The 23,557-nt window shown below is 38.5% G+C and overlaps 1 protein-coding gene across 2 annotated transcripts in view; it reads right to left on the bottom strand.

Annotated features, from left to right (window-relative positions):
* Positions 1–971: 971 nt before the first annotated feature.
* The window catches only part of LOC115437925 (glypican-5-like), a 108,782-nt gene continuing 86,196 nt past the window's right edge, over positions 972–23,557 (bottom strand). For both annotated transcript variants that reach the window (XM_030161330.1, XM_030161329.1), the window contains one exon: positions 972–2,452. In XM_030161330.1, coding sequence (XP_030017190.1) covers positions 2,265–2,452 — 188 coding nt within the window. In that variant the 3' untranslated portion in view covers positions 972–2,264. The remainder of the gene's footprint in view (positions 2,453–23,557) is intronic.

Here is a 23,557-nt window from a genome sequence, read left to right on the forward strand (position 1 = left end):
GTTTGACATGAGGAAAAGTGTAAAACACCATTATTTGATCCAAACCAGTGGACTGGTTTATGGGACAAAAGATAAATCCAGATTCAGGTCCAGTTTTTTCATCTCCTTAATTAACACATTGGGTTTTATATTATTATTATTATTATTATTATTATTATTATTATTATATGATTTTTTTTTTAAAGAGAGGCTATCGAGACCAGAAAAAAGCAGAGCACCTTTAATAGAGCTCAGCTACACTGTATTATACTGATACAAAAAGAGAAGAAATAAGACACAAAACAATGGCAAGTGACTTAAATTATGTACATTTATACACATGCGAGGGAATATGACTGTTAGTGATCTGTGGGTGCAATGAATGACAGAACAAAACACAGATGCAGTAAAACCCATATGGATATAGAACAAGGTGTGACACATTTAAACTTGCAAAACTGTATAGAGCCTGTTTTCATTTCTATTCTTCATTAACTGCAGAGATTTATATGTATTTGTGTACAGTGAAATTAAATGGGTCATTCTTCTATATTATGCAGAAGTTGATGGTGAGGTTCCAGTTGGGAAAGGAAATGTTTATAATTAAGGTTTACTGATAGAAGAGGTGCATATATCAGCTTCAACAGACTGATACTGACCTTTAACTGTACAGACTTATTTAGCTTAGATATTACATGTATCTTTTAAAAGGTGAGCTTTAATACTGTTTCTGCAATAAAGTGACATTCATTATCCACATTCACTCATGAAACTCTTCTGTATCAGTATGTAATTTGATTTTTATTAAGTGGAATTTCAAAGAATGGGAGTTTGATTTAAAACATTTGAGCTCATTTGGTTCTCCTGAATGTTAAAAAACCAAATAAGAGGGATACATGAGGAGGGACTGTACAAATTGCGACCTCTGGAAAGGATGTCCCAATTTTTTTTAAGTGTTCAATAATCCTTTTTCTTTCATACACATTTATGTGTTAAGTGGTATTTATTCTGCATATGTTTGATATGCTAACTTACTCTTTTTCTCACATTTCTGGCCCTTGTTTTAGAGACAAAAGTTAAGTTCTGCTGTTGCTATCACTATGATGTGAAAAAACTTTTTTTTTTTTTCCAAAATCTGCTTTTGATGAACAGATTCCTGAAAGAAAGGCCTGATCCAGTGGTTAAATTTGTAGGTTATACATGCATTAATGTGCAATTCAACAAGCAAACACACAAACTGGATGCACAATAAACATTAGTAAAATCATCAATGTACAGACTTTTGTTTAAATGTCCAAAGTTTGTTCATTTACTCTGTGTCCACTGGTGTACATTCCTGGTTTCTTTATGATACAAATGAAATCTGACTTTTTTTTTTTTTTTGCATGGTTATGCACACAGTATTCATATTTAATGTAAGGGAGAAAAAGAAGAAGAAGAATCCTTTCAGCTTAAATGAGCTTTTTGTCAGAGCCTCATACATCATATCTTTCCATCTATATACAGTTACATACTATACACACCTAGTTTGTCTGCACAATGTGTTCAGCCATGCCAGTGTGCCTGTGCTCTACCTGTGAACTCATTACGTCCTAATCCCTGCCAAGGTACACAGTCATTATAGTATATCAGATCAGCTGTTCTGGGCCAGACACATGGGGTTGTTCTATCAATCCATCATGCATTCTTTAATCCTCAAACAGAAAACGAGTTGAATTTTCAAATGAGCTGGATTCTTCGGCCTTACTGGCAAATGGTGCAATGGCTGTGATGAGGCCTTAGCTTGATAGGATAAGTAAAAACCAGCAGCGCTAAGAAGACAGATGTATCGGCAGATTAAAAATGTATGTATATGAATTAGCGTTTTTAAGTAAAGTCAGAAGGATGCAGTCCTAATCTGAACCACAAAGTCTGTGTCAGTGAAGCGAGGAGCAGTAGGGCTGTTCTAGTGTTTGTCGCCCGGACTGGACTGTATACGGAACAGAAGAAGCAGCAGGCCTTGTAGATCATTGCAGAAGAACATGCATGGTATCAGCTTGTGCAAACACCTGAATTGGTGATGTTGTTCCTCCGTGAACCCCTGTTTACAGTCTCCTATAATGCAGTCTTCTCTCAGCTTTCCGTTATTTTTTCCATCTTTAGTCCATCCGCGTAAGTTGAAGTCGGGGGGGGGGGGGGGGGGGGGGGGGGGGGGGGATATTATATGATATGTAAATGGAAGTGTCTGTGCATGTATGTGGTTCCTAAAAGGACAAGAGTAGGGGACTTCACAGAGGCTGCTGGCATCAGAATAAGGTCCACTGTGAGCAAAGTGCAGCGAGAAGCAGTGCAAGGCCCCAGGGTCGTGGCCAGCTGGTGGACGATGAGCTCCCTATCACCATAAATGATGTGGGTTTGACAGGTCTCTCGTATGGGCCGTCACTTCCAGGCTGTCTCCCTGTGGACTTTCCTTCACTGGAGACGTCTATATGAGCTGTGAGAAGACAGAAAAAGGCAGACATAAACGGAGGTGAATGGTTCTGATCGTGACGCTAATCACGATGAGTCCCTGAGCTTGTAAAGTTTTACATCAGAGACTAACTATTATCATACAATTTCCTTTCCCATCACCTCATTTGTAGATTTCAGCCAATATGTAATAAATAACAGCACGATTTTCTATCATTAGCACAGAAAAAGTCACAGCCGTAGTTATTTTTTTTCTTTTAACTCATAAAGACCCAAACAGTCACTGGTGACCAAAACCATCTACTGATATAAACTGTTTAATACCTGTTGATCAGTACGTGTAAATAATTGGTGTAAAATACAGTTTATCATCTGTCCATGGCCATCAGATATGACTCATTTGGACGTTCAGAGGCTCCCTAGTGAATGTGGAAACACCGTCATCTTCTACAATACAGGTGTCAAATATGTGGCCCGGAGGCCAAATCCGGCCCGCCAAAGGGTCCTGTCTGGCCCTTGGAAAAATAATACTGTTGTGTTTTTGGTTTAACCCATGAAGACCCAAACAGCCACTGTTGACGAAAAGCATCTACTGATCTAAACTGTTTGATCCTAATCCTATCAATACATGTAAATAATCGGTGTAAAATGTAGTTTGTCATCTTTTAATGGTCATCAGATACATTTGGATGTTCAGAGGCTCTGTAGTGAACATGGAAACAGCGTCATCTTCTACAACATTGATTCACCGGTAAAACACATAGAATTGGTTTGCCAAAGGGTCCAGTCAGGCCCTTGGGATGAATCTGTGAAATGCAGAAATTACACTGAAGATATTAACAATCAAGGATGTTAGAATCATTTTAGGTCGATTCAATCTAAAGTGGATCAGAACCAGTAAAATACTATCATAATAACCTATAAATAATGAAAACAAAAAATTTTTCTCTTTGTTGTAGTGTAAAAAAAAGTAAAATTACACAAAAATGTTTACATTTACAGACTAGCCTTTTGCAAAAAATGTGAAGAACTTGAAATGTCTTAATAGAAGTCTGTGGAATTGTACCAGTATTCTGCCTCTTACTACATGTTTTATGCATTTGTCGATCCACTGTGATCTGTAAGTTGTGATGCACATGTATAAATGATAAACTAAGGTGTAATATTGTTAAAATTACACTTATTTTTCTTAAGAATTTTCAGGTTGTTCATATTTGTTCATGTTATGTTTAAGTACAGTTCGTAGATGTAACCATTTTCATTACGGAATTTGACTTTCTTCACTCAAAAACAGAAGAAAAAACTTTGGAGTTGACATTATTTATGAGTTCTTATCCTATTATTTATATTATTTTACTGGTCCTGCCCACTTTAGATCATATTAGGCTGAATGTGGCCCCTGAACTAAAATGAGTTTGACACCCCTGTTCCACAACATTGATTCCCCGGTAAAACCCCATGGACTTTGAGAAATGACAGTGGATGGAAACACTTGTTTTATGTTTGAGTAATGTTATATTTTGTTGAAAAAGTCACTTTTTGTTCCGTTTTCTTGGTTTTTGATATAATAAAACACAACTTTATTCAGAACTTTTATGAAAATCTACATGATCAGAAAATTAAATATATGAAAACACATGATTTACACTGAAAATACACAAAATAACACAAAAGAAGCACTGGGTCTTTATAGGTTAAAGTCTAAACATCCACCATGATTATTTTGAAATATCCCATAGCAGATGATAGTCAGACTTCACTGTGTTATAAAAGCCAGCAAGGAAAAACAGTTGGTTCATCACAATCCAACAAAACACATACTTAAACGTCAGATTCACCAACACTCGCACAACTATCCAACTCACATCTGTCCACATCTCAGCTTTTCATAATGAGGACTTCACCCTTTTGTCTTTCCCCCATAGTTTCTGTAACGCGATCGCTCCTATTCTTACAAGATTGAATTGTTCTGGTTGTGAACATATCTTTTGTCATCTCCCTTCCTCATGTGATCTGACAGTGTGTTTGTGTGTCTAAAATCAAAAGGAAATGGATTCCTTCTGCTCATTACCCACCGTTCTTTCTGTTCCCGTCAATGAATCCCAGCTCTACACTCATCAATAGATTATTGAGACTGAGGATGGTAATCTCATCCTCAGCGCAGATGTTACACCACACACCCAGTGTTACTAATTCCGTTCCATTTAACTGGGCTCATACTGAGTGCATTATCGAAGGCCAGGTTGTGCTGTTTTCAGTGATGTGTTGTCAAACCATGTCTGGAAAGCGTAAAGGGCAAGACACAATAATCTGTTCCGAACACAGCTAATAGTCTTTCCTTAACAGCTTTCTGGCAGAAGTGGAATGGACACGTAAGACCTTTAGGACTGTACAAGTGTCAGATAGACATTTTCACCTTCTGCAAGCCTTGATTGAATGAGCAGGTTATATTGAGGAAGAGCAAATGAAAAACAGAAAACAGAAGCAGGATAGAGGGATAAAATTACTGTGTTTGTTGTGACAGGGGTAAGCTATCAGGACGCTGATGGCACAAGAGCCATGTGTCAATACTGTTTGAGCTGTCAAGAAGATAGGGCATGTTTATGATGATTATTATGTGTGTACAGACTGATATGTCTGGAATTGTCTACTCTGTGACTCAGCTGTCAAACAGGCAGGCAAGCAGGTGTGTGATGTAGTAAGAGATATGATGCTTGTTACACACAAAATCGACACATATCAGAATGTCAAAACCTAAATAATACATTCTTTCATTTAACTGAGAATGCTTATCAGCCCATCCCTACTGCGCACTTGGGTTTGTATATGCATGTGTGGACGGGGCTAGGCAGGACTCGAGAGAGAAGAGTGTTTCTTGTGCCAATGGCTTTTGTTGTTCCAGTAGACAATAGACAAAGACATCATTTATCCTAAATCAGATGCTTGTTATTGTTTCAATGGAAATGGGCTGCATCTCATCAGGGAGATGTCAGAAAACAGCATTTGAATGGGCCAGCATTACATTAATACAACTCCACTGCAGGCTAAACAACTGGCTAATTAATGGAGCAGGTTCCTGCCAGAACAAGCAATTATGAAACAGACAGCAGTTTTGCTATCTTTATATACACATTCATTTAAGAATGCATGGTGTTGGAATGCTCTAAAGTTTGAAATGAAATCAAACTGGATGCAATAAAAGTTACAAGGGTGACAATCAGTTCCTATTAAAACTACTCATCTTTCAACTACTCATCTGTGAATATTAATCACCATGTGCACTAAAACTATTCTGTATACAGGGTGGGGAAGCAAAATTTACAATATTTTGAGGCAGGGATTGAAAGACAGTGTATGACCAATTAGTTTATTGAAAGTCATGAGAATTTAAATCTTCAAATCATATTTTACTGCATTTCTAACAGTCTTGTTGTCTACGTCAAGTTCAATTGCCGTTTTTCTCATGGATTTGGTTGAATCCTTTAGGATTTTGGATTTGAGAGCTTTAATAAAAGCTTTGGTACGTTTTTTGTTGCTTCCTCCACTTCCAGACTTTCTCGTAATAGTTTTGCTCATAGTCATTCTCTTCTTTCCATTATAAACAGTCTTTATGGACACTCCAACTATTTTTGAAATCTCCTTTGGTGTGACGAGTGCATTCAGCAAATCACACACTCTTTGACGTTTGCTTTCCTGATTACTCATATGGGCAAAAGTTTCTGAAAAGGTATGGATAATAGTGTTAGGTATGATTATGACATCAATATAAGTTTGGTTTCAAAATAATTGACGTAGTGCCTGCTGAGAAAAAACAACTAAATGTTCATTGTAAATTTTGCTTCCCCACCCTGTATATTCAACCATCCTGTGCAATACATTCTTTCATTTTTTTTTTTTAAATTCTCAATTCTATCCTTTTATCTTCATATTGTATGTAAAACTAACTGCGCTGTCTTGTAGGACTTTATTTTGTACATATTTTGCATGTTATGTCTTATATATAGTCACCTGTTTGCACTGAAAAAGGAGAAGCTCTTCAATCTTGTTGTGCATTCCAAATAATGACAATAAAGGGCATTCTATTCTATTCTATGACAGGCAAATCTAAACTGCGTGTGTGTGAATAACAATGACCAGACATATAATCGCAGAAAAATTATTAGACCATCAAAAGTCATCAAAAACAATGGTTATGCAATCAAGTACTAACTCCTGTGTGAATCATGTGACTAAAACAGAACGAAAACAAAACACTGAATGCCTAAAAGCACTGTTTTTGTCAGTACAATGTCATAGCTATTGATGTAAGAGCTAAAGTGATTTTGGTTATTATCAAGAAAACATGGAAAATGGTTAGATATCAGCTCTGAAATTAAACTCTTATGAGCTATTTTTGTTGTTATCATTATATTTGTTCAAACAAATGTACCTGTAGTTGTACCAGGCATTAAAATGAACAAGAAATGGAAGAAAACAAGGGTGGTCTAATATTTTATTCCATGACTGTAGGAGAAAAGAAAAAAATGCACAACTTACCAAACAGCACATCCATTTAAAATTCCTATCAAAGCATCATCTGCTGCAGCAAGTAGATTTATGAATAAACCAGAGACACTATGTCTCTATGATGTGACCAAGATGGGCATTCGTTTAAAGATACCATTAATATTCTAACATCCAAACAAAAATGAAAGCCAAATTGCTCGCTTTTATGTGGTATTAATGTGACTGGGAATAAAATAGGAGGTCAAAGTAAATCTATAGATTACTGTTGCAGTATAGGTATTTTGGTACGTAAAAAAAAAAAATAAAAAAATTCAATCATCAGTTTACAACATGATATGTTGCCATGATTTTGCTTGCAAAATTTTCAGCAAAATTACCAACACACTCGTTAGATGTAAATACACATTGTACATAAATAGGTTCACTGGAAAAATCTAAATCTTACCAAGTGTATTTTTCTCATTTCTAGTCAAAATATCTCATCACACTTAAAATAAGACATAATGACCTAAAGAGGAACTTTTCAGTGAGATATAAGAACTGATTTTTAGACAACAGATCTTGAAAATCTTATTTCAAGAAATCTTATCAAGATAATTTTCACTTGTTCTATTGGCAGAATTTTTGCTTTATTGATGTTTTTTTTTTTTTTGCTTAATTCAAGAAAAAAGTCTGTCAATGGAACAAGTGAAAATTATCTTGGTAAGATTTCTTGAAATAAGATTTTCAAGATCTTTTGTCTAAAAATAAGTTGTTATATCTCATGGAAAAGTTCCTCTTTAGGTGATTATGTCTTATTTTAAGTGTGATGAGATATTTTGACTAGAAATGAGAAAAATACATTTGGTAAGAATTAGATTTTTGCAGTGTTTTGGGGAGTGTGGATAATTAACTCTCTCGGGACACAAGAAGATAATCACTATTTTTGATAAACTATAATACTTTTTTAAAAAAAATTATTGTTATTTTATTTTCATTTGAATGATTAGAATATTTTTGACAATGAATAATTGTAACTCATGAAGACAAACAAAAGCACAAACTCTAAAGTGATGCAATGAAACAGTTAATTCCCTGTAAGAAAATAAACACTGAGGCACAACGTAATGAAAAAGCAAGAGGGCAGGATGACAATGGAATGTGTTGTTGTTGTCATAATGAGACAATGTTAGCGGATAAGCCTCTCTTCATAAGCTGGCTCATGTGTAAATCCCCAAAATATGGTGGGGGAGAAGACAGGAGAACAAGCAAAAAACAAGAACAGAGGAAGGAGAGGAAGATGACGTCAAGTTAGAAGCAACAAACAGCCCAATTTCCAGTGTGATGGTAAATATCCGCCGTCGCTTATATAAAAGCAAATGGAATCAAGGAATGCTTATAAAGCTCCAGATGATGTCTGTGTGAGGAAAACAATGACTGAATGTGTGTGTGTGTGTGTGTGTGTGTGTGTGTGTGTAGGCAAAGAATGTGGTGTTATCTGTTATTTGTCACTAGAGGCTGCAGTGGACAGGGTCAGTCAAATGAAAGAAGACAATGTCAGGTTGTCAGAAAAGGTCTGCTTATCAAACGCCAGCGCCATCCTGCTTTACTTTAATAACTATACACAAAGCAACACAGCTCAACCAAGGTCTGCGGCTTGTTAATGAGGCTGTCGACTCGTGTACTTTGATGACCTCGGTGCTTCTGGCTAAGAGTGTGAGAAACGGTTCATCATGTCCTTTGCTGCTAATGCCTCTCCAGATGGGCAGATTGTGTGTTTGGAGGAGCATCCATTTCCCACTAGCCACAGAGCAACAACAGCTGCATCTAACAAGCCACTGCGCCGAAGAAGAGGTGGACCTCGAACTTTAGCCAAAAGCAGGAAGGATGTGAGAGGAGGGAGTGAGGATGGGGAGAGAGGGGGTTGGAAGGTGAGTGGGAGGAATAACAAATGCCTCAGTCATCATTCCTTTAGAAATGTTTGGAGTAACAGAAAATTGCGTGGCGTTTCTTTGAGCAATTCTACCGCTACTGTCCTCCATCTCCATCTTCCTCCATCCTCTCAAACGCTTGTGTTTGTTTTTTTTGTTTGTTTGTTTTTGGGGTTGCCAGCATACAGCCACTGCTGGCGCACAGATTAGACTCTCAAACCTATGCAAAGAAAAGAAGCAAACTGTTCCCAAACAATCCTCCTTCTGTCTCCTGCTGATAAGATTTTGTCTCTTTTTCTGTATACGTCATACTCTAACAAGAATACACACATTTAAAGTATACGTGCACAGTGCAAATGGACACACAGTGTCTTTACTCTTTGCTAACACAAATATTTGCATACTTTGATATGAGCCACTCTAGTGCAGCAAAACAAAGTTGATTTAAGGACAAAACCTGTTCGTGAACACAGGGATTTTAAGTTGTGTATGCCTACGTGTGTTACTGCATTTGTGTTGTTCAAGTCTGCATGGATCTCTGGCCTAAATACTGGCTCCAGAGCTGTAATCCAGTGTGGAATGGTGCCCCTGTATAATGTGGCTTAGCAAGTTGTCATAATATGTGCTCTCAAGATGACAATGCAGTATTCAAGCACTAACTTGATGCAGTCATTTCAAATATACCATAAAAACACGATTTAGTATTATTTTCTATTATAATTCATTGAATTAGAATACACACAATATAAACACTTAACTCAGAATAGAACCTAAGCTGCCCTTTTGGACCGTGGTACTTAATAACAAGTGCAATCAAAAGGCTGGCTTGTTTATTGTGGCCTTTAAAGTATCTGTGGCAGTTTCTGCTGCTCTACATTCTCTGCACAATACAAAAAAGGTAAAGGTTTGTTAAAGGGCATATCTGGGGAGGTGGGTGGTGATCAGTGTTTTGTTTCACCTCTCATTCTTACTATCTTCCTGTGTCTTTACTCACAGCCCTGCCTTGACCTTGGGGGTCCCTGCCAAGCATTAGATGAGAGATGGATGCGTGGGGGGCTGTAGTGCATTGAAGGAGCTTGGATTTTGACAAGGCCACTGGCAGCCTTACAGGGTGGTTTCATTAGAACAGGTGACCTAAGATATGATTTTTTTTACCACTTTGTAGAGGCAGCCACATAAATGTTAGTATATATAATCCATTTATGTACATTCATGACATTCAAACACTGTATTAAACTAGAAGCACTCGTAGAACGCAGACCTCCGCCAAGGCAGATCAGTGGCCCACCCCCGATCACTACCAAATTTTAATCATTTGTTCCTTGTGCCAGTATCAGCGTTTCCTGAAATTTTCATCCAAATCCATCCATAACTTTTTGAGTTATCTTGCACACAGACAGACAGACAGACAGACAGACAGACAGAAAGACAAACCAATGCAGACAAAAACATAACCTCCTTGGCAGAGGTAAAAAAAAAATAAAAAAAAATCTTGACCTTGAGCAACTACCCTATGTTATGACGTCCAACATGGTTTAGCTCTGACTCCAATCCACACCAGGACTGTTCAGAAGAAGAATGTTTTGTCTGTTTGATCTCCTGATTTAGGCTACGTTCAGACTGCGGGCAAATGTGGCCCAAATCCTAATTTTTTTTTGCCCATATGTGACCTGTATCCAATCTGTCAAGGACAGTTTGAACAGCCCAAATCCGATTTTTTCCAATCCAACCCAGTCCACTTTCATATGTGATCCTAAATCCGATACATATCTGATATTTTATAATGCAACTTCATTCTGAAAGGCCAGGTCGCATTTATCCGACCTTTACATCATTGAAATGCGACAAATGTCACAATTCTGTATCCCAGGAGGAGTGGCAGGAAAAACATATTTACTTCTATAAACACAGTGCGTACCTACGTGGTCACGTATTACGTCAAAACCTCTTTTGTGCATAAGGATCACTTCAGGATTGCATTCAGTTCATACTCAAAACTGATAGAAGTCACATTTAATGTGTAATATGAATGAGCACACAAAAATCCGAATTGTGCATTAAGACCTGCTGTCTGAACATAGCCTTAGTCATTTTTACATGATTTTTGTGGTTCTGCCATAGGCTAAGTAAGCCAAGCATGCTTTTACTGCCCTGCTGTTAGTACAGTTAAGTAGAATGAATGGCATGGATCAAATATTTGCAGCTGTTGTTAAAAATGCATTCATCCACATAATTATTTCATATCTATATTTTTGTGCAGTAATTTTATGTGACTGAGAGTCTCACTTTAAGACTAGATTCTCTATGCCATTTGTGTGTCTAACTTTCTGTTCATCTCATCTGCTATGTGCCGCTTGTTACAACATCCATCAAAAAATCGACTTGTGTATTTCAAGTGAAGCAGAGCACTGAGCCGGTTCTAGGGGAGCTTCAAACATGCACCACGGTCCATTGGTGGAAATACTGGAACTATGTACAGGAGCTGAAATATGATACAGCAAGACCCAGTGGAAATCAAGGATCTGTCCGCATGAATACACAAAAAGACAATGTAAACATAATAAAAAAACATGCCAAACCAATATACAGTGATAACCCTAACCCTATTGGTAGATCAAACAAAGGACATAATGGTGCACATGGCGCGGAAAAGGTTTGTTTTTACATGCCATGTGCATTTAAACACGAGGTCTAACTAGAAAAAAAAAAAAAGCTGTGAAAGTGTGGACTAGATCTGTGGGCTTGAATTTCAAGACCAACTCAAGTGTGAGTCACAGTTTAAACTATTTCCTATTAGTTAATATACTACATAAATACTATATCATATAACAAAATTATTTTCTCCTAATAGCTCTGCCCACTGTGTAAAGGATTTAAGATTTTCTGAATGAATCACAAGTGCTGTAATGAAACCTATGAAGCCTTTGAAATCTAAAAATCTAAGGAAATTAGCAACCTCTTTTAAGTGCCTCCTGAAAACATAATTTTGTGGTTGAGACTTTCCTGATTTTTATTGAGTTTTAGTTTCCTTCAGCTCTCTTTTATCTGCCGTTTGTGGATAGTTATTCAGCAAATTTTTATATGTTTTTTCCCTTCTTCAGTCCAGTGACATTGAAGCATTTCATAACGTGGATGTTGTGTTTTGAAAAAAAAAAAAAAAAAAAGGATTATTCTTAAGTGCTGTATATATATGAACACATCTATCCAGAGATGGTGATCTAGTGATACTTATTCATAGCAACAGTATCATGGCAACATTAAAATATGACCATAACATTAGCCTCACAGCATAATTGTCTAAGTCACCTTTTTCAGGACATAGCCAATGATGCAAAATGAAGTAGCAGTGTTATGAGAGTAAAGTGAAGCTAACGATAATCTTCACACAATTCACAACAGATACTCATGAACAACCAAGTGAAAAGCCTGGTATTATAGTTAGGTAAAGCCACGATTAGTAAAACTCAGAGCTATCAGTCTGTCTTGGATCAGACGTTAGGAGACCAATACAAGACTGATGCTCCCCTTGGTGGCTATGGATCACGGCTGTCCTGACACTGTTTGGTACAGCTGGAGAATGCTAAAACTCTCTGGGTCACTATCTTATTTTAAGGCTTCTCTTTCTGTGTCTCACACAAACGCGTTTACCTTTCTGAGTAGTTACAATATTTCCTTATCTTTTTTTCACATATGCTTTCTTACAAAGGGGGATAAGGTCAGAGGGCGGGGGAAAGGGGAGGATGCTTTTCACACACTTCATTACTGCCCATCCATCTTTGAGCTGTTTTTGTCCACAACTCAGTCTTTATGTGGTGCCATGTCAGGCAGGGGCTCCTCATCCCTTTAAACTAATCTCCCTATTTTGTATTCAAAGTAAAACACCGATATTGGGGACACACACACACACAAAACCTCACTTTTCTGGGAACAGTCCCCCTGGTTCACAGGCAACCTGTATAGGGAATCTAGGACTGGTACAGGGGTCTCTGGAAGGCCATTCAAGGGGCAAAGGAGACAAAAATACAGTGGGCTACACATCCTAGCCTGCAGCTAACCTAGCAACGGGCACAGCAGCATGGCAACTCCAGAGTAGGGATCAGTGCAGTGGAATCTGTCCAGTGCAGTTCTTGGCTGTATAAGACTATTAGGCTTTGGCAAGATGAAGATTTACTCCCATATACACACACACACACAAACACATACAGATAGAAACAAATAGGCAAAAGGGGCCCTGGGAGGACAGTGACCTCCACCAGTCAATGTGGCATATTGTCAAGATGGAGGGGAATCCTGAAGGAAAAACAGTCTATCCAAGAGCACAGTTAAAGGCCCAGCAAAACTTCTCAGATGGCCCTTTTCAGCATACCAACCAACCAACCAAAAATCAAACCAACCAAGTTCCACTTGCCTTGGTTTGATTTTCCATCAGATACCCACAGGGCTAACTCTGGTGCATTTACTGCAATGTGAACGAATGTACAACGTCCCTGTTAAATAAAGCAGTAAATAAAAGAAATTAAAATAAAATACATTAACCCTTTTATGCATGAATTATGAGAGCCTTAATCAAGATGTTTTTTTTCCTGAGTGTTTTTATGCATTCTTTAGGCATTAAAAAACAATGTGATTGTTTTTTTGTTGTTTTTTTTAATGAAGCTGTTTTTTGTGGAGTTGCAAAAATGTCCATTCAGCTGGACACCATGTGTTTAATTTTTGAAGCAAAGAAACATGTAATTACTGAAATACTGTGTGAAAACTATGAAATAAAAGCATTTTAATGCTACTAATCTGATGTTTTCTCACATTTTAACATACTCTTAATACAAGTTATTACTCACTTCATGGAGATAATATGCCAAAAAAAAAAAAAAAGAAAAAAAAAATGTTGTTAATTACAGTCTAATAACAATAACAAGCAACTGATTTACACTCAAATATGTTAGATCAGGTTTATCAAGAACAGCAAAGTTACAGTAATGTTATCAATTGCAGTGTTTGGGATGATGCATAAGCATTCAGTGTGTCAGCTGATATGAAACTAAAACAAAATCCATGAATATACAAGAGAATATCTGTCCACTGTAGTGACCACTATGCATGAAAGGGTTAAAGTTGTGAATTGTACCGGGTTCCTTTTTGGCCTCCAGAGTCCAAGGATTCTGCCTCAGCTTGATGGCCTTCCAAGCTAAGGTGGTATGAAAACACTGTAGACTACTGACTGATCAGACACACTTGTCAATATTACTGTCATCTGTGTGCAAGTGGATGAGGTTGAACAAACTCAATCTACTCTTTCTAGTCAATATTGTAAGTAATTTTATACTATAGCACTGATGCTGTAATATTGACTCCTTCTGCAGTACTGTATCCCTGAGTCCATAAAACACATCTAGTTATCATTCTACCACTTTACATGTGACAATGAAGACCAGATAAAGTGGATGAAAAATAAACAAGTTTACTGCTGGCTAATGTTTGCACGTTAGTTCCCACTGCATCTTCCAAACTGAATCTTTATGGATTCCCCTGATACAGAATACACACCAAAGGGTTTATAAGGCATTTCCGTTTTTAACACTTCATATTTCATTTGTCAGCCCTGTATCTGTGCTGTTAAGCTCAGGGGAAGTGATGCACTGCTGTAAATGGATCAAGAGCTTAAATAGTATTTGAGACACAAAAAATTGCAATCTACTTCATGTAAAACACAGATTATGGAAAATTGCACTGTCCACTGAATTTAGCCCCTTCTGATCGATAATGCTTGTCTCACTAATGAGAAAAATCTACAATAAACGAGCATACAGACTTCACCGTTGTTGACTGTTTAGACTGAAAAATGGCAAGCAGATATTGCAACCCACAAAACCACCTTGAGGTCAAGTCAGAAAGTACAGATGATTCAAGAATAACAAACTTTTATGATGATCAGTTATATTGAGCGGTGGACTGAGGTTGAAAATAAATTGAATATTGGGTATCAAAAGTGAAGTGAAAGTGAGGGGGAGCTGACATCATGTGGTGGGAAATTGGCAGTCAAATCTCATAGAGGGACACATGATGTCTCCCACTAGTCATTTGAATGATATCAATGTTCAGACACACACCTTGCGCTACACCTGTGTGTGTTCATCCAGCAGATGCCTTATTACACTGGCAGGTGTCAGGGTGTCCTTGTAGACAGACAAGCATGAAGGATGGAAAGGTTGGATTCACACTCCTGTTCTCTCCCTCTCTGCTTCACACACACAAACACACACATATATACGTTGTCAGAAACTATTCCACTTGAGAGGAAGTGCATATCAGAAATCAGGTAGCACTGAAGACGTAGTATTTCACACATGGATCCCTCCTTTTGCCCACTGGAATCAGCCAATCAGTACAGTCTCAAGATAAATGCTTTCATCTGTCCTGACTCTCTCACACACTCTCTCTCTCTCGCTCTTGCTCTCTCTCTCTCTTTCTCGCTCTACACATCATCTACACTTGCCTGGAGAGTCAAGAATGCAATGAGACATTCAGTGCTTCAGAACTTGCTGTTGCTGTTCGAGTGACTGTCTGACTGTTAGGGCTTTAGCACAGAAAAGAGGCTTTGGTGTGTGTAAACTGTCACTATGGTGCCACCAACACGATGACACCAAGTAGAACGGGAGCCCACACGAAAGTAAGACGCAGCCTTGTGTTTCTCCAATGCGACCAGTCTCCTCTGAGTTTATCTAATCTATGAGATACTTGCCTTTTCAACTTCAAAGTGTTTTCAGAAATCTCTGACGGTTAGAAAAAAATAGTTCCAGTGATGTTATAAATGTTTGATTTTGTGGGGGCGAGTCAAATACTTTGATGTAAACTCTTGGTTGCGTAACAAGCTGCAGTTTTAGAATCAAATTACTAAGAAATCTGCAATATGTACACTGTTTTGGCCCTTTGTACCTGATCCTCAATCAGTGTGAAACAACGAGAGGTCAGCTGCTGCCCGGCCTTAGGGTCTTAAGTCTGTCCCAAGTCCAGCTCTAATTGCCACATCAATTATGGATAAGGCACAAGGGCTTTGTTGCTTCCACCGCTGGTCAATAAGATAGACCTTTAATGAAGTGACTTGTGCATGTGTGTCACTTTGATACATTCACATACACAGGCCTGCACACAGAGCCACACTGCAGGTAGTCAATACAAAAACTGGCTGAATGCTACAAACCTAGATTATCTAACCATTCATGCAATGCTAATGCTCTTTCACTATCTAAAACAGATACTTCGCTTTAGAAACTGCTCATTTGTCTTTAAAACAAAAGTTCACATCTCTTGTTAGAAATACATCTACCGATGACTGATCCTAGCCCAAGTCTTTCCGTGTGCTCTCTCCTTCTCCCCACACCTAGTTTGTATTTCCAAGTGCATACCGGGCATGGCTAAGACAAAGAGGATCGGACTCATCCCCGCTTATCCTCCCACTGTATTTTTCAATATCAATGGAATGTCTGCCTTTATTTGCTTAGTACTGTGTTACAGCAGGAATGCCAGTTTCTGTGTTAGTAGCCAAAACAGGGCTCCAGGCAAGTAAAGAGAGTCAAGGGGGTCATTCTAGCAACCCATCCCACCTTCCCAGCCAATCTCTACATGAACCCCCCCCACAGCAAATCCTGGCTACAAGCATTAATGGAGCAGCTCTAATAAACTGGGGCCATCGCAAAGTTGGTGCGAAGCTTTGCATCGACCCGTTAGCCTCAGTAGCCAGCAAAAAAAAAAAAAGTGTCAGTAAATGCTCTGCGTGCTGATTAAATCTGGTCCCAATGATATCCTTAACATTTGGTCTAGGACTAATAGGAGGCAGGAGTGGAAGCGACATGTGCAAGTGTGTTATGCACACAATAAAATTCAAGTCATATCCACTGAATTCGCAGCTTTCAATAAAGAACAGTTTATTAGTCTGGACACCATCTTTAACTATCTTTAAAGTGCTATTTACAGCCTGGAAACCTGCACATTATAGGGATTTCTTGTTAGATTTGTGAATAACAGCTCTTTTTCTGGTACTGTAGTTAAGACTTTTATGTGGCTATGGTATCAGAGCACTGAGTCAGGAGCATTCCACATTTGTCAGCCAGTAAACTCCATAGCAGCCACACAAAATACAAATTTACCGGTATCATTTTCACTGACTTCTGAGTTAGTTTCTCGCTACTTCCTTTAGTTTATAACCTGTTTCCACACAAGATTACAGACGCTAGGTGTTTCCCAACAAGGGTCCTAAAGGTGTGCTCAAGAGGCTCAATCATAAAGACCTCAGTGATAATGCTTAGGACTGAAATGATGATGTGAGCTAATGAGAACCATTCTTCTCTGATGACCAAGTGCCAAGGGAGCCCTTCAAGCTAATATGCTCTCAAAGTGCCATAAAAACCACAGGGTAGAATATGCCAAAGTAGAATGAAAATGACACCACTGAAAAGAAAAGTGGAAGATGGTATAATGGATGTAGGAAAATGGGAGACATCTGATTACAAATGCTGGTCTATAAAGTACAATAGAGTATGATACTGTAATTATCATAAAACTGAATATCTGTCAGGTGTTTCAAGTGCTGACAAAGGTATTTAAGCACATTTTAGTCTTAAGATTATCCCTCTAATTGGTTTGTTTGAGGGATATCTTCCTCATATTAATTTAAAAAGGAACAGACGATCATACTGAAGCTCCTCAATATCATTCATACCAATTGCCAAAAAAGCAAAGAAGATAAAAACTGGAAAAAAAAACCAAACAGTTAAAAGTTACAAAGGCTACACTATTTCTTTTGTACCATTAGAACAAATAGATGTCTCTGCATATTTGATTAACAATGTTATTCATTCCTTCTACATCCTTCTACAAAGCAGACCGTCTTTCTGCCCAGCCAAAGCCAAGGCTGATCCTTTTGTTTCTTCTTCTCCAATCCTACTGTGCCCTGCAGAGTTCTGTCGGGCCGTTGAGCTTCAGATGAAAGGCTAAGGGAAATGGCAGTCCTACTGGTAATATCCGCACCAGGACACAGCCTCTACATCTGTTGGCCATCCGGCCTCTATACACGCCATTCCAAAGAGGTCATGGATCAGTCCAGGACCCGGGATAGGAAGAACAAGGGGTGTATCAGTTCTACTCTGACTGGCAGAACATACAAGCAACAAATCCCTACCCTCCCTGCTAACCCTTCTCTCTCACGTTAAATTGAAACATAGCATGTATGTTGTAATCATACTGATCTAAAATCTTTTCTGTCCCCATCTCCACCCATGACCTTGTGTCCTCTCTCAGACTGAAATCACAGCACTTCTCCCTTGATCCTCATTTTTTGCTCCATTTTGCAAGTTTTCAGACTTGAAAGGCAGGTGCGTGCATGGTGCAGGGCAACGGCAGGCTATAGTGGGTTTGGGATCGATCTAATGTAATCCTGCTAACACGAGTGTAGGTTGGCCATATCCTGCCCAAGCAACCACTCACATGAAGAATGTACTTTTCCCTGCCAGAGGAAACGGCTGCTACACACCTTTATTGCCTTATAGGCTTTGATAAGTTTCCTCTATGCTTTCTGACATTAAGACAGTAATGTAGGACCCTTGACTGATGTACATGAGGGCAGATTTCAAGAGTTTTCACCCCTGAAAGTTCACACCAAAGTCCAGCCATGGTTTCTTTTCTCTTCATATCATATCTGATGCTGGCATGTTGTTAACTTGCCACATTTTTAACTTCTTCTGTCTTCCACTTGTTTTTCTTCTTCATTTATTTCAGTGTCGGGTCTGAACAACCCAAAGTGTTTTCAGACTGTACATGAACCGAACCGCACTTTAGTTTGATCCAAACCAAGAACACTTTTTGGGTCAGAACGAAGGCTGGCTGTTTGATCCACTCCATGCCCTGTAGGAAGTTTCACACTTTCAAATTTGGCTTGGAACAAATATGAAAGTTTATAATCTTTCAAGTATGAGCAGGCCTTCTGGACGTTTCAGTGAAAGAAACATTTTTACAGAATCTCAGTGTGATGTATACAGCCATGGAATAAATTTATAGTATGTGTGTATGTGAAAGACACACTAATAACACTGGACATTGATGGATGGGGAGCACAGATTTTGCTGTGGCATTCTTCAGCCTTGAATTTAGAATCTGCTGATGTGGGCCTTCCTTCTACAACCACTTAGGCATAGCTACCTTGTTATGCATGTGAATGTGTGCATATGTGCAAAAACATCCATAGCCTAAAATGATCACAAAACTATCAGCAGAGGATTTGAAAAAGTGTTCAGAGATAACTTATCTTGTTATCTGGTTTACACAGAGGGATAACTACACATACATGCATGGTGTAGACACACAGCTACCTGTTCCATAAAAATGACATACAAGGCAGCACCATATACCTGTCATCCTGTCAAACGGTGATGTTGTCACATTTAGATAATTATGTTCTACGACAGGATGCCGAAGCAGAGCAATCACTGCCCATGGCTTCATGCTAACAGACAGGTTTAGCTACTGAATGGCAGAACAAATGAGCAATGCCGGGGGTGTCTTCACTTTCTTGATGAGCTCACCAGTGTTCCTGACAGATGGTGTTTGTTACCAAAAGAGAACTGTACTTTCATGACTTTGCAATAAACGCTTTTTAGCTGCACATCCCTGTGGACCAATCAGAGGAAGTTTTCATCCATGCACATACTTCTCTTCCTTTGAGAAGGAAAAGATAAAGGAACTTGCTATTTTTTGTAGCCTTTTGCTTTTGTCTTCTCAAACCTCGCTTGAACATATCCAGAAACAATGTTATATGGCAACTGATAAAAGGCGCAGCAACATAAAAGTAAGTCACAACTTCATGAAAAGACAAAGTAAACTCTATTATTCATAGCTTTCACTCACATGACTGCTCCGGGCCCTGGAAGGCAAAAGCAGTTCCCACATGGAGGTGAACACTGGACACAGCGCACAGCCCTTTAATTTAACATCTGTTTTAAGCCGCCTCTAAACAGAATTAATACAAAGATATGTGATAAGTTTTGGTTATTTTTGATCCACATGCAGCACTCACCACAGTATTAAAACCAGAGAAGTCCCTGCCCAAAAACAGACAGTTCTGTATTTTACATCTGGATAGGTTATTACTGCTGCTGTTGTTTTGGATGAATGACAAGAAATTCTTCATCGTCACGGCTGTGGCTGATCAGCCAATGTTACTTAGCTGATGGTCATTGATTTCTGCTACTATGGAGGGAGACAGCAGAAATGTTGTGGTAATATTAACATATCTAATTATATTTAAATCTGACCCCAAACATGATTCCAGTGCCAGGTCAACAGTTGTTATAGTTTAAATGAGTCTGTTGCTTCGGACTGGGAACTGATATGATTTGTATTTACTTGTATAGGAGCGCTAGAAGAATAAATAAATGAATATGTGTCTGAGCTTTCTTTCTCAGGAGGGACTCTGTCGAAGCATAACCCAGAGTAATCTCCTTGTCAGTGAGTGTCTTCTACTGCATTTTAGCTCAATAAAATTGGTAAAATAACTGGCAGGCATTGGGAGAAAGACTCATTTTGGCCTCCAGGTTGGTATTAGTATAAGCGTGTGACAGTATGTGAAAACTATGAATAGTTTTACATCTAAAGTGAAAGGAAAATAGACTAAGACTGCTGGATACAACACCACATGGATGCAAAAAAAAAGGATTTAGAACAATTTCCAAGTGAAGTATCAGGAACCTTTAAACATTCTCAATTAGAAGAACATGTTGTACTTTAAACAGAATTCTAGGACCCCACTATGTGACACCTGGTATAGCGTATACCACATACTGTACTGAACTGGATCTGGGGCTCGTTTCTGCACTAGCTCGTTAAATCGTTAAGACCAGCGCAATGCAAAATGCATCCATTTTCTGGGCTAGTTCATTAAAAGTGTGCGCTTGCCCAGTTCCGCGCTAAAGGGCTGATTTTAACACGGACCTCGGAGGTCCACGTTAGAATGAGGATGTATTCTTGTAGCTTAATTTCACTTTGTTTCTGTCATGTATTTCTTTTGAAATATTATTTACATTTGAAAAAGAAGATTTTTAACACAAGTTTGACAATATCTTTAATGATATCAGAATTTTCCTATGGACATTTTGCACCAATAAAAACGAATTTACTAAGTGAGGACTGATCCGCTCACTGAATTTTATTCTCTATCGATTTATGGATAAATGCAGACAGCTGAGGGGGTACATCTATAATCAGATGAGGAGGTCCATCTAGACAGCTGAGGGTAAGGGAGGAGGTCACAGATATCCTACAATAATTCTTCATTCTAACCATAATGCTGTCAGATGACTGGAAACAGCGGGAGCAGAGGCATTGTTCTGGGTTAAATAGTGAACGCACCTGTTTAGTGCACCCTTGAACGCAAATAGTGAGCGAACGATGGCTTAGTGAACACAACGAGCGCAGAAATGGATTTTGCGTTCGTTAGCCTCTGCATTCGCCAACCCATCGTTCGCTCACTAATTGTGTTCAAGGGTGTGCAAATGGCTACGTTCACTATTTAATCCAGAAATGTGCCCCTGGCTCACTGCTGATGTCATCACCACTCTCTGAAATGTTATAATGTATGCATTAGCTTGTAACTGGTCAAGATTGATCTAACTGTTTTAACATTAAGTTCTTTAAAATTGGTATTAAAACATGAATAAAATTTGTGTAGTTGAGCTACTCTAAATAGTACTTTTAAATGAAGAAAGGAACCTAGTACAAGCACTTCAAAACTGTATTTAAGTTCTTGGGTTGATGTAGTTTCCACTGCTGTTGCTTAGAGTTTCCCCTCTCTTCCTAATGGAAAAAATGGTGGTCTAGTGTGCCACAGTTGGTCTTTTAGAGATTAATATACTAATGAGCTAACTACAAATGAATAGCTCCTCTGGAAGAAGCAGACATAAGTGTTCCCCAGATAAAACAGTTCATAATCCATAGTCACGCCACAAAATGTACAACAGAAGAGGCTCTCATAGCTTAAAGGAAAGATACAGCTATTAAATATTCACTGGTTTATTTTACTGTTAAAGGCTGTAGTTATGGCAGTTTGTATGAGATCAGGCATTGTTTGGTTACCACAAAAAGTACACTAGCACTAGCATGTTCGTAAGCAAGAGAAGCAGGAGCAGAACTATCTGGCCTGACATCATCGCATCAGATTGTGACAAAATAATGTGGCTTTTAAACTCTCTACTTGATTACATAGTGTGTAGGTTTTTTTTTTTTTCATACACGCCTACAGCTCTCTGGTCCCTTCTATGTATTGGACTGAATCTCCTTCAGAGCATTTTAGAATCGGAAAGGACTGAGATATATTCATGTATCTCCACAATAGGATTTGCTGCAACTCCATCAAATCTGAGCAATGATAGAGACAGCGAGTCTGTTCTCTGCAGATTAGCACTGTTCATTAGCTTGGTAATGAAGTCTCTCTTAGCAGAACAGCAGGCGGTCATGCCCCCTTTTAACATGAACCTTGGGAGCTCTGCCACAGTTCCACAGATGCAAACAAATGCACACACAGATGGAAAGTAAAATAAGCTTTCAACCATTACCACACATTACTTCTCATAAGGATAAGGACTCTTCAACAGATGTCAAAGTGGCGGCTTGGATAACAGATCCACCAATATTTGATGAAAACATAAGAGAATTAGATTTTTTTTTTTTATCGTCATATCTGATGGAAGTGCTCTCTAGGTAATTTCAGAGATACTCTGTGGCTCGGCCCTGCTCTTGAAGGTTTTTTTTCCGCAACAGATTGTCAGACAACAGGGATTCTCCAATATATTTAACATGGAGGACAAAATCATTGACAAAATCAACAGCCACTAACAGTTCAACTTATTTCACTCGGATAACACTTGTACAAATATTTCAGCTAAAGTAAACAACTGGATGAAAAAGCTGTGCAACAAATAAAGGAATAAATTTGCCTCCTGCATGAACCGTAATTGTAAAATGTCAAGAGGCGAAGAAGTACAATGACACAAAATGTCAAATGGCAAGCTTAAGGCAAAAAATATATTCTTTTTTTTTTTAGATATACCAATAGGCCAATCATGTCTCCGAGCAGTGAGCTTTTGTTACTGGATGATAAATATTCTTTTGAAACCTAAAGGACAGTTGAATAGGCAACAGGGCTCACTAGGGTATGGATTTATACTTGGAGGACAGACTAATGGGGTTTGTTCTGTAAATCTCAGACAGTGGTTTTGATTGATTATGCCCTGCTGTAGTGATACTGTTGGTGCTCTAAGAAAGGATGGCATGTTCTACCCACATCACAATAAGCAGCAGGGTAGAAAGGACCTGTTCGCAGCAGTGTGTAGTGGGGAATGTAATGGCTATTGATTGGTGTGTTAGTTGTATTTCGGTGTGGGTAGACTTATCTTGCTTTAAAACAGCAAGAGTAGTGTTCACATTTAGTCATACTGGCCATTGTCGTCTTTTGAATGTCGATGTCTTTCTATCTTCTGAGTACTGTACTGATTAGAAGGTGAATAAATTGCTGTGTTATATCTGTATGATACCTCATGTCAACACTTAGGATGCTGTGCTCAAATCTGCATTGACAATTGCTGTTTACTTGAAATTGAGGACATAAACCTTGCTGTGAGTAGATATTTAAAAATGCATCAAGGAGAGCACATGCAACACAGGTACGATTT

This window comes from Sphaeramia orbicularis, chromosome 17, assembly GCF_902148855.1.
Source record: "Sphaeramia orbicularis chromosome 17, fSphaOr1.1, whole genome shotgun sequence".
NCBI lineage: Eukaryota > Metazoa > Chordata > Actinopteri > Kurtiformes > Apogonidae > Sphaeramia > Sphaeramia orbicularis.